The sequence below is a fragment of the Octopus bimaculoides genome, chromosome 7 (genome assembly GCF_001194135.2).
Source record: "Octopus bimaculoides isolate UCB-OBI-ISO-001 chromosome 7, ASM119413v2, whole genome shotgun sequence".
NCBI lineage: Eukaryota > Metazoa > Mollusca > Cephalopoda > Octopoda > Octopodidae > Octopus > Octopus bimaculoides.
The window spans coordinates 43,481,305-43,496,238 of record NC_068987.1 but is presented as its reverse complement, the minus strand read 5'-3'; the positions used below and the strand labels follow the sequence as shown (position 1 = coordinate 43,496,238).

The 14,934-nt window shown below is 35.3% G+C and overlaps 1 protein-coding gene across 11 annotated transcripts in view; it reads right to left on the bottom strand.

Moving 5' to 3' along the window:
- Window positions 1-2,571: 2,571 nt before the first annotated feature.
- LOC106883414 (elongation of very long chain fatty acids protein 6) overlaps window positions 2,572-14,934 on the bottom strand; it is a 63,786-nt gene continuing 51,423 nt past the window's right edge. For 8 of the 11 annotated variants that reach the window (XM_014934408.2, XM_052969562.1, XM_014934416.2 and 5 more), the window contains one exon: window positions 2,572-3,979. In XM_014934408.2, the coding sequence (XP_014789894.1) occupies window positions 3,063-3,914 (852 nt within the window). In that variant the 5' untranslated portion in view covers window positions 3,915-3,979 and the 3' untranslated portion in view covers window positions 2,572-3,062. Of the gene's footprint in view, window positions 3,980-6,905; window positions 6,994-13,821; window positions 13,844-14,934 lie in introns of those variants that run through there. The other 3 variants (XM_052969566.1, XM_014934457.2, XM_052969563.1) reach the window with 3 other exon arrangements.

The window sequence follows — 14,934 nt, the reverse complement described above, 5'->3', positions numbered from 1 at the left end:
CATGCACATATATATATAAATATGTACCTATCATGCATATAATATATATATATATATATATATATATATATACACACACACACACACCCATCATACATGAAATAAACTTACAAGTGCGTGCATATGCATGTGCATGCATGAACATTAAACCAAAATCATAATGTACCAGGAGAACCAAAACTACATGAAAGGGTTGTATCAACAACTAAGGGAGTGGGTGAGGTGGGGACAGAAAATCAGAATACATCATTCCCAGGAGATGTATTATATAGATATTTCCCAGGAAGATTTACAGATATATGCCAAAGACTGCAAAGTTGAAAGAGACAGCTTTCCTCTCAAACATGCATTTTTATGATGTTGCTTATCTGGATTTTTTAATTTGGTTTTTAATTTCTACTGGATCTTCATGAAATTAATAATAATAATTCTTTCCAATTTTGGCATAAGGCCAGCAATTTTAGTGGGGGGATGCAAGAGGATTATATTGACCCCAGCAGAATTCAAACTCAGAACATAAAGTAGCTGGAACAAATACTGCAAGGCATTTTTATGATACACAAATAATTCTGCAGCTTGCCACATTAATAACTATAATAATTGTCTTCTATAGGCATAAGGCCTGAAATTTTGGGGATGGGGAACAGTCAATTACACTGATGCTAGTGTTTGACTGATACTTATTTTATTGACCCCAAAAAGATGGAAAGTAAAGCTGAACTTGGCAGAATTTGAACTCGGAACGTAAAGACAGACAAAATACTGCTAAGCATTTTATCTGATGTGCTAACAATTCTGTCAGCTTGCCAACTTACTGATAATAATATTCAAACACAACAAATTCTAGAAGAAGGTATCATTAATAATTTAGTTAAATGCAACTACCTTACTAATTCTTTATTTTATCAAGCTCAGTGGGATGAAGTGTGAAGCTCACCCCAGAGGAATTTAAACTCAAAATGCAGAGAGACATAATTAAAAACAGCAAAGTATTCAGTCAGTTACTCTACTGAATAATAATCAATGTTGATACAACACAACAAATTTCTAGGCAAGATTATAACTGATTAAATCAACTTCAATAGTTATCAGATCTAGAGGGATAAAAAACAAAATCATCTCCAGCACAACATGAACTCTACTATGTATGACACTATTTTTTCATCAATCCCAGTGCTCTGCAGTATTTATTTTATCAACACCCAAAAGGATAAAAACACAAAATCGACCTCAGTAGCATTTGATCACAGAATGTAAAGCTGGAAGAAAGGTCGTTAAGCATTTTGTCAAACAGGCTAACAATTCTGCCATCTCACCACCTTACTACTACTACTACTACTACTACTACAACTAATACTACTACTACTACTAATAATAATAATAATGATAATAATAATAGTTTCAAACTTTGGCACAAGGCCAGTAATTTTGAGGGAAGAGGTAAGTTAATTACATTAACTCCAGTGTTCAACTGGGACTTATTTTATCAACCTTGAAAGAATGAAAGGCAAAGCCCACCTCTGTAGAATTTGAATTCAGAACGTAAAGACTGCTGAAATGCCAGCCAGCTTGCCGCCTTAATAATAATAATAATAATAATAATAATAATTTCTAGTATAGGCACAAGCCAAATTTGAGGAGAGGAGTTACTTGATTAAACTGCAACCAGAAAGATCAAAGGTAAAGTTTTGAACTAAGAAGATAAATGGTATTAAACTAAATACTGTGAGATATTTTGTCTGGCTCTTATCGCCCCTGCCAATCCTCTACCCTGATAATAATTCAGACTCACTTCCACCAAATTTGAAGTTACATATTACACATGTATCACATTATATATATATATATATATATATATATATATATATACACACATATCTGTATGTATACACATACATTTGCATGCACACAAACACACACACATATGCAGATATGTATATTACAAAAGAATACATATATGCAAAGAGACAGACATTTTGCATCCTTATCTCCCTGCAAAGCATGGAAATGAATAATGCTGCAAGACTTTTTATACACTGGAGTCATTCCTATTGCAAAGTATTCAACTGCGAAGGAGAAGTACTACCTGCTTTTTATTAGGTGCTCCAGTGACATAGAGCTAAGGTCAGTACCGGAGGCACTTGACTATATCAAAAAATATGTATATGTTATATATATATATATATATATAAATTTATCTATATATATATATAAACATCTATATATATGTATCTATATATACAAACATCTATATATATGTCTATATATATATATACATATATACACATAGCCATATATAGGTATATATACATACATACATATATACATACATATATGTATATATATATATATACACACATACATATATAAACATATATATGTGAGTGTGAGTGTGTGTAAGTATATACATGTATAAATGCATACACATATATCCATCTGTGTGTGCATGAAAAACATATATATATATATATATATATATATATATATTGTGTGTGTGTGAATATATATCTTTAAAACAAACAACATAATCTTTAATAATGTCTTTAAAAAAATCATTTCAAATAAAAGAAATTGTTTTCTTTGTTTTTATATATTTAAAGGTAACAGAAAATTTAATTCTTCATATGATTAAAATAATTTTAAATAATATGAGGTGGAAGAAACAAAACAAAAAAGAGAGAGATAGACAGAAACAAAAATGGATTTCATTGTAAGAGCTGATGAAGTAATGTCAAAATTATTATTTCCATCTTCGTCAATTTTAGCAAAGTTCTCTTGCATGTCTATTATTTTGCTGTTAATAAACTTGTTTGCTTCTTGGCTGAGTAAATCATGAATTCAATTTGTTCTGGATTTTTTCTTCTTGTTATAGTTTCCCCTTCTTTTTTCTTTTAACTTATCCTTTTCACTCCTCACCTCAACCACACAACCCCCACCTGCATACACACACATATACACACACACACTGGTGAGGAGTGTTCTTTCTGAGTTTATTATTCTAATTATTATTTTTTTTAAAGATGCTCAGAAAAATGTGTTGATGGAGCTGACGTTCATTTTTTTCAAGAAACCTTTTTCAAAAGCTTCTGTTTCCTAATATATGCATTGTAGAAAAAATGAGCAAAGAGGAAGAAATAACTACAATACATAAGAGTTGAGTATTTTATATTATCGTAACTCTGGTTGCAGTACTCCCCTCGTGTTTTGATTTGGAATGACCAGTAGTTTATGAGGCAACCAACGACCATTTGTAAAATCTGCAGGGATGTGACAGTCATGTTAACCACCACTGGAAGATAGATGCGCATTGCTCGCAAAGCATAGTATGTATACATGATAGAATGCACAATATAGTTCATAACCATGAACCATCGTCCAGGGGCTGTATGGTCAGTGTAGCTATACCAGACGTAGATCAATGTGGCAATGTGATGGTACCAGTGCAGGAATATCAACTGCTGCTTCCGGAGGACTATAAACAGTGTATCACCCAGCTCAAACACCTTCGATACAGTGAACATATATGCCCAGAAGCTAGTTACACCACGGAAGTATGTTGGTACACAGATGGAATATTGTAGGCTACGGTTTCGGATTGTTGAAATCAGCTCCGGCAATGTACGTATGGCACCTGCAATGCTGAACAGAGCCAATGTTCCACTCCACACAGCTAAAGCAGGCCGGAGGTCGAATCTGTTTCTGGCTTTCATCCAACACTGTCCACCAAAGATGAGAACTATGTAGATGACTGAATAAATAAAGCAATTGGTCCAATTTTTGAGCATGTACTCCATGAAAGAGGGTTCATCAAAGAGCTTCTCGAAATTGAAGACTATGGAATAGTTGTGTTCACCATCTTCCATCATCTGCCAGCCCCCCATGTGACTTTGGCTTGAAGCAGAAGCTAAAACCATGATACCTGAGGAAGAAATATCTTCAGCAAAAATACTGGATGGACAATCTTCTTAGTGCCTTCAGTCTGTGGAGAAAAAAAAAAGACAAAAAGAAAATCATTAATAAAAGAGAGTTAATGAAGGTTAATTAAATAAATACATAAATATCCAGGGTTATCCACAAGAATTAACCTAGAGGGAAATTGTCACTAGCAGTAGCCCAAGAACCACTAGCAGTAGTCCTCTTAAAATTGATTAAATACTAGAATGCAGGAATCAACAACACTATAATTGTTATTTACTTCATTAAACCTTGAGCGTATGTGTGTGCATATGTATCTAATGTGCCATTGTCATCATCATAATCATTTAACATCTTTTCTTTGCTTGCATAGGACAAAATGGAATTTGTATCACTTATACCCACTTCCCCCACTGTTCCACCAGCTATTTCTCTCTCTCTATCTATCTATCTTTATTTCTAACTTGATCTCTCCTTCCTTTCCTTTCTTTTCTTACTAGGCTAGCCAAGTGTCTCCTCTATAGTAAGACACCTATCTCTATCCTTCTATTATACTTTAACTAGCACAAAGCCACCTCCCATGGTTCCACTCCCTCTCATAACTGAGAAGTCTTCCTCTCACAAGTTACTTGGCAACCCCACTGGTACAGGTGCTATATAAAAAAAACCAGTACACTCTGTAGTGGTTGGCATTAGGAAGGGCATCCAGCCATAGAAACCATGCAAAAGAAGACAATGGAACTTGAAGCAGCTCTCTGGCTTGCCTAGCTCATATCAAATTGTCCAACCCATCCAGTATGGAAGACAGACATTAAATAATGATGATGACTCACATACACACACATACATACATATATATACAAGGTGTGACTAAAGAACCGCCCATATTTTACACACTCCTGGGTGTGATGCTAGTGATGTTAGGCAGATGGTTAACATTGTCTTCATAGAACTAATATTTTACATCTTTGTTTTCTTTTTGCAGTTCCCATTATTTCTTGGACTAGTGCACACTGCTTTTGCTGTTGAAACATTTATCAAGAATGGTAAATTTAAGATTGTTTTTTTTTTTTGCAACACCCTTCTAATATTGATTTCAAATTTTGGCACAAGACCAGCAATCTTGCTGGGAGAAGGCAAGTTGATTACATTGACCTAGTATTCAACTGGTTCTTATTTTATCAACCCTGAAAGGATGAAAGATAAAGTAGACCTTTGAACTCAAAACATAAAGACAGATAAAATGCTGCTAAGCATTTCACTCAGCATGTTAATGGTTCTGCCAGCTTGCTACCTTTATAATATATTTTAATATTGGGTTTTGGATAACAGCTAGATAAGAAATATTTTCTTTTTAAAATCAATGAGGGAGGAGCTAATTTTCTCTCAAATCACACCTTCTTATTGTCTTAAAAAAAGAGACATATTGATACTCTTAAAAGTCAGGCATGGTTGAGGCTGGAATACCTCTGACCACAGATTTACAAAATCAGTGTTGACCTAAGCAACAATAACTAAAATTAGAATTGGCTAAACAAAAAACAGTTAATAGTAACTGAAAAACTGTATAAATTGATGTCATGAGGAGAGATGAATTTCTCATGTAAGGAGAAGGTTCCTTCTTCTGAGAAAAGATGGCTATAAGATAATAGCGCATTAACCCACAGTTATTTTAACAACTAACAATGCACCCCGGTGTTGCTTGGGTGTTATGACCTACAGCCACATATTATTCATTCCTTTTTTATGAACAGAATCGGCACACGAGGAGTATGAAGCAAACAACTCTTCTTTATAAACATGTTTTTTGGTTATTTTCTGATGAACAATGCTGCAGTTTCTGTCTACCAAATTCTACTATAGCCTAGGGCTATAGTAGAAAACACTTGCCCAAAGTACATACAGAGGGACTGAACATGGAACCATGTGGTTGGGAAGCAAACTTCTCAACCACACAGTCATTTTTGCACCTAGTATGAGTGTGTGTGTGTGTGTTTTACATTTGTTGTTAAATTGAGTATTGCATCCCACTATGTTTCAACGTTAGCAGTTCATCAAGTAGAAGTCTATAAAATAAATGCCAGATTGAAATGTGTACTGAGATCAGTATGCTCAATTGAATTTTTGAAGGTAATACTCCATCTTGGCAATAGTCGAAAGACTAAATCCAGTAAAATAATGTTTAAAGATTTAATGGCTTCAAATTCAAGGTAATGGATTACTAACCACAAGATAATGAGTTCAAAACTTCATACTGAACTTCCACTCTATACAATAACAATATATGTACATTGCAGTCTATTTGACTTCCAACAATTAACAATTGTAATTTAAAGTCGAATGGTTAGAAGTAAGAAAGATGTCCAGATTTCTTTAAAAATTATTGTGCAAAATATTTTGAGAAAAAGTAATTTTTTCACCACAACAAAACACACAAACAGAGTTGTGTCTGTGGTAACTTGAGCTATTACAAATAGCAGCTAAATCTTTCTTAAAACACATTTTTTCATCAAAAGAAAGACACAGATTTACAGTATTTCAGGAAGAAAAAAAAAAAAAAGAAGTATGTGATGGGTCTGCTACATCAGAGGCAACTCTGGGCTAAACAAAACACAAACAAACATACTTCACATTACAAGATTATCTAGTAAATAATTCTAATAAAGTTGACGGTATCTCTTCAAAGTTTCATTCCCTGGTAAAACTCCAAGTATTTTAAGCATTTTCTCATTATACTCTATGTAAGACATACCGTTCAGGCAGAGTTGCCTCTGTTAGTTAAAGATCTCAAAATTGTGCAATAAAATCTCATTTTCAAGGTTATTTTTGTAGTAAAAAAGAGTTGTTGTGCAAAAATCATACTTTATTTGGTAGCCAAAAGATTACTGAATATTTTGATACCTCATACGTCAAAATCTGTAACTCAGTTTTCAAATCCATAAGGAACATATGCACACACAAAATCTGTTTTATATATCAAGATTACCTACCATTTTCTGTTATAAGGACAATGAAAGCAAGCTAACCTCGAATATCAGCGACTATGGAGCAAGTAGATTTATGCAAATATCTACAAGTTGGAATTTTAAAATTGCAAAAGATAGGCAACATTATGTGTATGTGTGAGTATGTGAGAGCGGGGGGAGAGGTGGAGAGAGAGGGAGAGAAAGAGGGAGAGAGAGAGAGAGGGAGAGAGAGAGAGAAAGAGAGAGAGAGTATGTGTTTATGGTTACATGTATATCTATCTACAGAAATCATCTTGAAATATTCCTGGTTTAAATCAGGTTAGTTGAAAAGTCAGTAAGGTGTTTACAGCTGCTGTTTCTCTTACATATTATCAGTGTGGTTTCTTAAGAGTACACTGAATATTAATAGAGCCCTGTTGGAACTGATATGGAATGTCAACTTCAATAACAGGTGAGACCTATCTTATTAGTTCTCACCTTGATGAATTATGTCATCATCATCATCATCATCATCATTATAATAATAATAATCTTTTCTACTATAGGCACAAGGCCTGAAATTTGGTGGGAGGGTGCCAGTTGACCACGAAAGGATGAAAGGCAAAATTGACCGCGGTGGAATCTGAACTAAGAATGTAGTAACAAATGAAATACTGCTAACCATTCTGCCAGCTCACCGCCTTTATTATAATAATAATGGTTTCAAATTTTGGCACAAGGCCAGTAATTTTAAGGGAGCAGGTAAGTCAATTACATCAACGCCAATACTCAACTGGTACTTATTTTATCAGCCCCAAAAGGATGAAAGGGTTTGGGTTAGGTTTAGGGTTAGTGCAGAATTTCCACTCAAAATGTAAAACTGGAAGAAATGCCCAAAAGCAATCCAGTGTGCTTATAATTCTTATCCACACAGCCATGCCTATGTCAATTCATATCTTTCTCAAATGTTTCTGAGAAGTAAGTAAAGTCATTCTAAGTGTGAAATGAAGTCAACATGTACACCACATGCCTCATGTACATATTTATTAGCACTATCATACTAATCTGTTAATCCACCCTTGCTTTTAAATCTTCCCTCAACTATAGGGCCTTAGAGTGCAAAAATGTGAAGTTTTTTTTAGTGGTGGGTTATGTAGGATATGTTGGGGTTTATGGTAAAATATAAAGAAGACATTGGGAATGACAAGTGAGAAGTGTTTCAACTAAAAACCACAGATATATAGGAATAATTTAGACAATTTTAGTAACAAAGAAGAGGAAATTCTAGCATTTTTGAGTCTTTGAAAACAGATTAAAAAGCAAGAATGTCCAAACAAGAATCAAATGAGCTAGCAATGGATTATAGAGAATGTAGAGTGATAGAGAAAATGCCTTATGTTTAGTTGAGTTTAGCCATGGACAACTTTGCTTCACATCATCCCAGGAATGATAAAATACATACTTGTATATTGTGTCATTTCCCAAAACCAGTGCCATTATTAGAAATCAATAATTAAAGACACCAAATCTCTTGTAGTTTGGTGAAACCTTAAAGTACACCATATCCATTATATTTCTCCAAAATCAATGACTGAAATACAATATTCTCAAGATGGTATAACTGAAGAAAGTTAACTGCCAGACTGATGCCCTTAATGAGCAATTTTCATTCTTAGTCTATTGCCAAAATTTACTCTCCCTTACAGTTTTTTTTTTTATGTTACTGTTTATATTGCTGCTGCTGCTGCTGCTGCTGCTGCTACTACTACTACTACTACTATCGCTGCCACTAATACTATTACTACTACTTCTACTTTATATATCCAACACATTCCTGGAATGTGTTTAATATGTAAAATTGGGATATCCAATAACATTACACTGCTATATTTAGTGGCTATTTAAGCAATGAGTTTGTGGATGATTAAGTGGGGTTAGATGAGTTCTGATGAAGGAGCAAAAACTCCTGAAATATGTCATGTATACCCAATACCCATTTTTCATCTTTGATCTTACTGCTGTTTACATTAGGTGTCTCACATACGAAACATTGTAAGAAAATCAGTGCTGGCTATAGTTTCTAGAGATAATCTGTAGAGATAACCTCAACAAGTAATGTAGTCATAGAGACATTATGTTTGAAGAAAAAAGTGGAATGGTCAAAGCTGGAACATGTTTGATCATAAGTTTGTGAGAGAAGGCCTAAATGACTTGATACACAATACAAGATTGAGCCAGAGAGTCTGCCTCAATATAGTTGTTTGACTTACTAGAAATAGCAGCTAAATCTTCTTCCTTTGCCTTTTTAAAAGATTAGACAGTACAGTCTTTAAATAAAGCAAAGGACACATTACAAAATGCAGTTTGTGTGAAAAAAAAAAGAAAAATTAAAAGACTGCATGATCACAGCTGGAACATCTTTGTAGGTCTGATGGTTCAGGAATTACCTGGGGCTAAACAACATCTGATCCAACAGAGATACATCTAATCCAACATAGATATACCATTTTTTTGTCTTTAGACAGAGCAATAAGGAGAATATATTAGTGGTAGTTGTGATGGTGGTGGTGGCAGTTGTGATGGTTGTGGCAGTGGTGATGGAAGTGGCATCAAAGGTTTGACGAGAGTTAAGTTGAGCACAGATATGTTTGAAGCAAACCAAAGAGCAGTACTAATAGAGAAAGACAAAGTGGAAAAATTAAAAGAGTTGTTCCCAGATATAATTACGAACAGTAGAATATTTGTTCGATACGAGAGTCTGCCTAATGTAATTGGGTTGGACGACGTAACCGAGCTTATAACAGATGAAGACGTGAATTAAAAAACTGTATAAATAGAATGGTAAAATAAAAATGCGAGCTTTGTGGGGCTCGTTAGCCATTTCATCCTTCATTTTAATAATTCATGTTTTCATTCGTTAAATGTACCCCACGTTTTGTACTGTATTGTCTGTCCTTGTAATGTCCCCCTCTATGTAGTGGCCATAGTGCCAAAATAAAGAGAGAAGTGGAAGTGGTGAGGTAAATACAATGAGTAGTACTAAAAGTGTGGTAGTTATGATGGTTTGGTAGTAGTGGTGGTGGCAAGGTTTGTCTGGTAGAGGCTTGGTATTGGTGATAACTCTAAACAGGTCAACAATCAAGTAGATTAGTTGGTTTGGTGATGACATACAAATGAATTGCATTTAGGTGATGTAGTAATTGTCATTTAGTTATAGTGGTTGTTGTTGTTTAGCCCCAGATCAGTCAAAGGCATGACAGGTATGACCACCACATTTTTTTCCAAACAGAATATGTAGAACTGCTTTATTCAAGGTGTTGTTCACTTTTTTCAAGATAGTCAAAGGAGGTTCGACTGTTATTTGAAACAATCAAGCAAATGAGTTGAGTGTTCCTTATTGTGCTGATGCTAGTAGATGGTTATCCAGGTAATGACTGGTATAGAAGTTTATACTGGTATGATGCTGAAGTTTATATGACTCCAGTTAAGAGTAGGACTGGCCAGAAATTTTCTTCACTAAGAACTTATCATACCACAGTAACCAGTTCAAAATGTATTGTTTTTAAATTTTGGTACAGGACCAGCGAGTTCAGGGGAGGAGGTAAGTCTGTTACATCAACCCCAGTACTCAACTGGTACTCATTTTATCAATCCCAAAAGGATGAAAGGCAAAGTTAACCTCAGCAGAATTTGAACTCAAAATGTAAGGATGGATGAATGCTGCTAAACGTTTTGTTTGGTGTGCTAATGTTTCTTATTTCTTTATTGCCCACAAGGGACTAAACATAGAGGGGACAAGCAAAGACAGACAAAGGGGTTAAGTCGATTACATCGATCCCCCAGTGCATAACTGGTACTTAATTCATCGACCCCAAAAGGATGAAAGGCAAAGTCAACCTCGGTGGAATTTGAACTCAGAACATAGCGGCAGACGAAATACCACTAAGCATTTCACCCGGCATGTTAATGTTTCTACCAGCTCACCACCTTAACTAGTCCAAAATATATTAAAAACAATTTCATTCTAAGATGTAAAGCCCTATTTCTGACTTGGTAGAAGCCCACAAGATTATCCACCATCTTCCCAACAACTTTGGCCATCTTTTTTAATTAAATACTGCTACAACTTGTGGATATGCTTATAAAATAAAAAAATAGCACAGTACTCATTAATTTCAAAAACATTTTTTCATGTTCAGAATTGCTGAAGCAAGGAATAAACTATCCATGCTGGTTGTTAGCTGTCAGGACATGCTTTCCAAACACTACTCCTGATGTACCTATACACCTTTATTTTTTTATGGCTTTTTTACAGTTCACTTTTCTGTACTTTTGTGTTTTAGTCTATGCCTCCATTACTGACTTCTTTCTTTTTCACTCTGCTAATGGCTGCTTTCTGTTTCTTCTATTAACATTTTCTGACAAGTTGTAGTGCACCTGAGCACAGTACACTGCATACAATAAGCTCATTATTATTATCTTCAGCAAATGATTAGTGGGAGTGGGAAGAGAACAAATGATTCTATTGTTCTCAATATATTACTGGTCTTTAAGGTGGTGAGCTGGCAGAATCATTAGCATACTGGGGAAAATGCTTAGTGGCATTTCATCCATTTCTTTATCTTCTGAATCCAAATTCCACAGAGGTTGGCTTTGCCTTTCATCCTTTCAGGGTCGATAAAATAAGTACCAGTTGAGAACCAAGGTTGATGTAATCAACTTACCCCTCTTCTAAAATTGCTAGCCTTGTGCCAAGATTTGAAACCAATATATTATTGTTCTTACATTTTTATATCATCAAAGACCAATTTTTTTCCCAAGTGATTTTCCATCCAAACCCACCTGACACTTGTTCCACCCCAGATGTGCAAGAACTTTTTCCTCACATTTTCCTTGTCTCACTACAGTTGAATAATCTTGTCTTGGAAGTCATTTGGCAACCTCACTAACACTGGTGTCATGAAAAAATGCACCCAGTATACTCTGTAAAATGGTTGGTATTAGGAGCTGCATCCAGCTGTAGAATCTACTACTTGCCTGTATTTCACAGAACCCTTAATATATTATTATACTTGAGGATGGACATATTTTGCCAATTAAACACACACACTATATATTTGGTCTTCACTTCAGTTTTATTATTATTTTTATTTTAGTGTCCTTTGTCTAAGCGCTTTCATCATGCATCCTTTTATCTCACATGTCCCCTCTTGTCCTGCTTATTCCATTTTGAATTTCTGTGGTATTACAAAATAGAATAAGCAGAACGAAAGGAGATACATGGGATAAAGGAGTTGCTGAAGAGGTCACAGGTAGTGTGACAAAAGAGTTTTGACAAAGAAACTAAAATAATAGTAATAAAGCTGAACTGAAGACCAAATATGCAGTGCATGAGTTTAAGTAGCAAAATATGATCATCCCCAAGTTTAACACTATCTGTTTCAACACACAATTTCACATCAAGAATCTTGCAAAACAAATGAATAACTAAATATAATAGTTTAGTTCAGACAATCTATTCTATTCCTACATTTCACAAACTCTTCCCCCACACTCTGCAACCATTCACATGCTAGCCAGACTTCACTCCACTTGTTCAGGTTTAACAGTGAATCTACTCAATATTTAACAGTAAACAATAAATCCCCATAAATCTCCCCATGACAGCCACCACAGAGATACTTCTAGTAATATCTATGAAATACTATTTGATCCATTCTTACTTTCACTGCCACCAGTTTCCTCATTAGCATGACCACCACTGTTATGACTAATCTTCCACACCACCAACACCACCACCACTATGATCACTCTCCCTTACCACCCCTATCATTATGACCAATCCCACCCCATCATCATTATGATCAATCTTCCCCATCATCACCACTACCATTATAACCAACCTCCCCATCACCATCACCACCACCATCATAGCCAATCTCCCCTGTCAACACCACCACTATGACCAGTTCCCACCACCACCACTGTATGACCAGTTTTCCCATTGCCATCACCGCTCCTGCTAAACATCCATCTAAAAAACAGTTTGTCAAAAGTAAATTGGTAAATCATTTCTTCTCTCCTCTCTTTCCTGCTGTCACCAACCAATGACCACTTCCACCACCATCCCCAAATGTAAATTCCTAGAAACACAACAGGAATGACAGAATACAGATAAAACAAACATATCAATAACAACAACTACAAAAAATAATAATGTAAAACAGTAACCAACCAACCAACCAACCAAAATCTTGAAAGTGCCAGATTAACAACAGTTAAACAAATAAAAAAAATTATGTATTTCTTTGGCAGAATCTCAACATTTTCAAAGCACACCAGCAATCTAGCACCAGCTTGTCTTCTTTAAAGTTTCATAAGTAAAAGCAGTCCATGAACAGCATCTAGGATAACCTAACATGTATTACATACATGAAAGCCTGTATTGATTAAAGAAAAAGAAATGATTTTTCACTGTAAGCATGATTTTATTTCTTTAGGAACCACTTCCTTTTAAAATCCATCCCTTATTCTCAATATCATCCCTTCCCACTTTATTTTCTACCCATCACCCATTTCTGTACCTCTGAAATATGTTTTAGGCTGCTATTACAACATCTTTATCATCTTTTCTTATTTGCTCTCATCACCAAGTTCTATTGGCCATCAAAGCCCCTTCCCTCTTCCTTAGTCCCCACTCACTACAGCCACCTCCACATATTTCTGACAGCCATCTCAGTCACTGTACATCCCTCTCTCTCCCCACCTCCCTTCCTGTAATGCCACTTACCTCCTCTCTCCTGAGCCACTTCTATCCTGTTGCCTTAACCTTGTCATAATGATATTTACAAATGATCACATATCCACCCTAGTTCCATTCACTACATTCACTTCTACACCATCACTTCCCCATAACTATCTGCCACTCTTCTCTTACATTCTAATGAACTTATCCACCTACCCATGTCAGTTCTTTATCCATATTATTTCCTTTCCTCACTTGTATCTGAGATTATGTCCTGGCATCCCACCACTATCATCTTTATCTTCCTTCCAGCTACTCCCATCCACTCTTACATAATGTAGAGTAGCCATGTATTTCCTCTATAGTGAGACACAGCTCCTGATGGATTGCCTTCTAGTTGTGTGTGATGAGCTTGGAATTGAAATCAGTTTTAAGATGACTGTGGTGATGTTACAACCAGCACCAGGCAAACTATACATCTCATTATCAATATATGTCAAGGTAAATAGTTAAAAGTCATGAATATATTTGTTTACCTTGGTAGCATACTATCCAGATTTAATACACTTGATAAAGTCAGTTATAAACTTTCTAAGGCCAGTGATGCATTTGGAAAGCTTGAATTAAGGCTTTGGTTTCAACTGAACATCAATGCAGCAACGTAAGTTGAGATCTACCAAGCATGTGTCTTAACAACACTGTTGCATGGCTGCAAGACCTGGACAAGCTACCATAAGCATATCCAACATCTCAAGCAATTCCACCAGTGCTGCTTGCATAATATCCTGAAGATCCCATGTAACTTACACAACAGTACTGCAGCTGGCAAAAATGACAAGTATCAAGTCCATAATTATGAAACACCAAATTAGATGGTCTCGTCATCTTGTCCACATACCAAAACAGGTGCTATATGGTGAGCTGGAGCAAGGAAAACATCCATAGTGCAAACAAGGCAAACAATTCAAAGACAATCTTAAAGACACACTAAAAAAAATCAATATCTATACTAACACTAGTAAGATCTTGCAACATATATAGAGCTGTGGAAGAATCTGATTGCTATTCAAGAATAACAGGGTTGTATACACTGAGCTGAAATGTACTGGTAAGTATATGCAAGATGTGAAACTTCTTCCTGTGAAGGGCACAAAAGAGTCTCTTTCATATGACCGATGTGCTTGCATCTGCTTCTCATAGATAGAGATAACCTATTGATTTGGTCAACTGTGATACTTCAAAACATGAACGTATGCATGCATGAATGAATGAATGCATTCATGCATGCATGTATGTGTGTGTATGTATGTAAAGATGGATATATATATA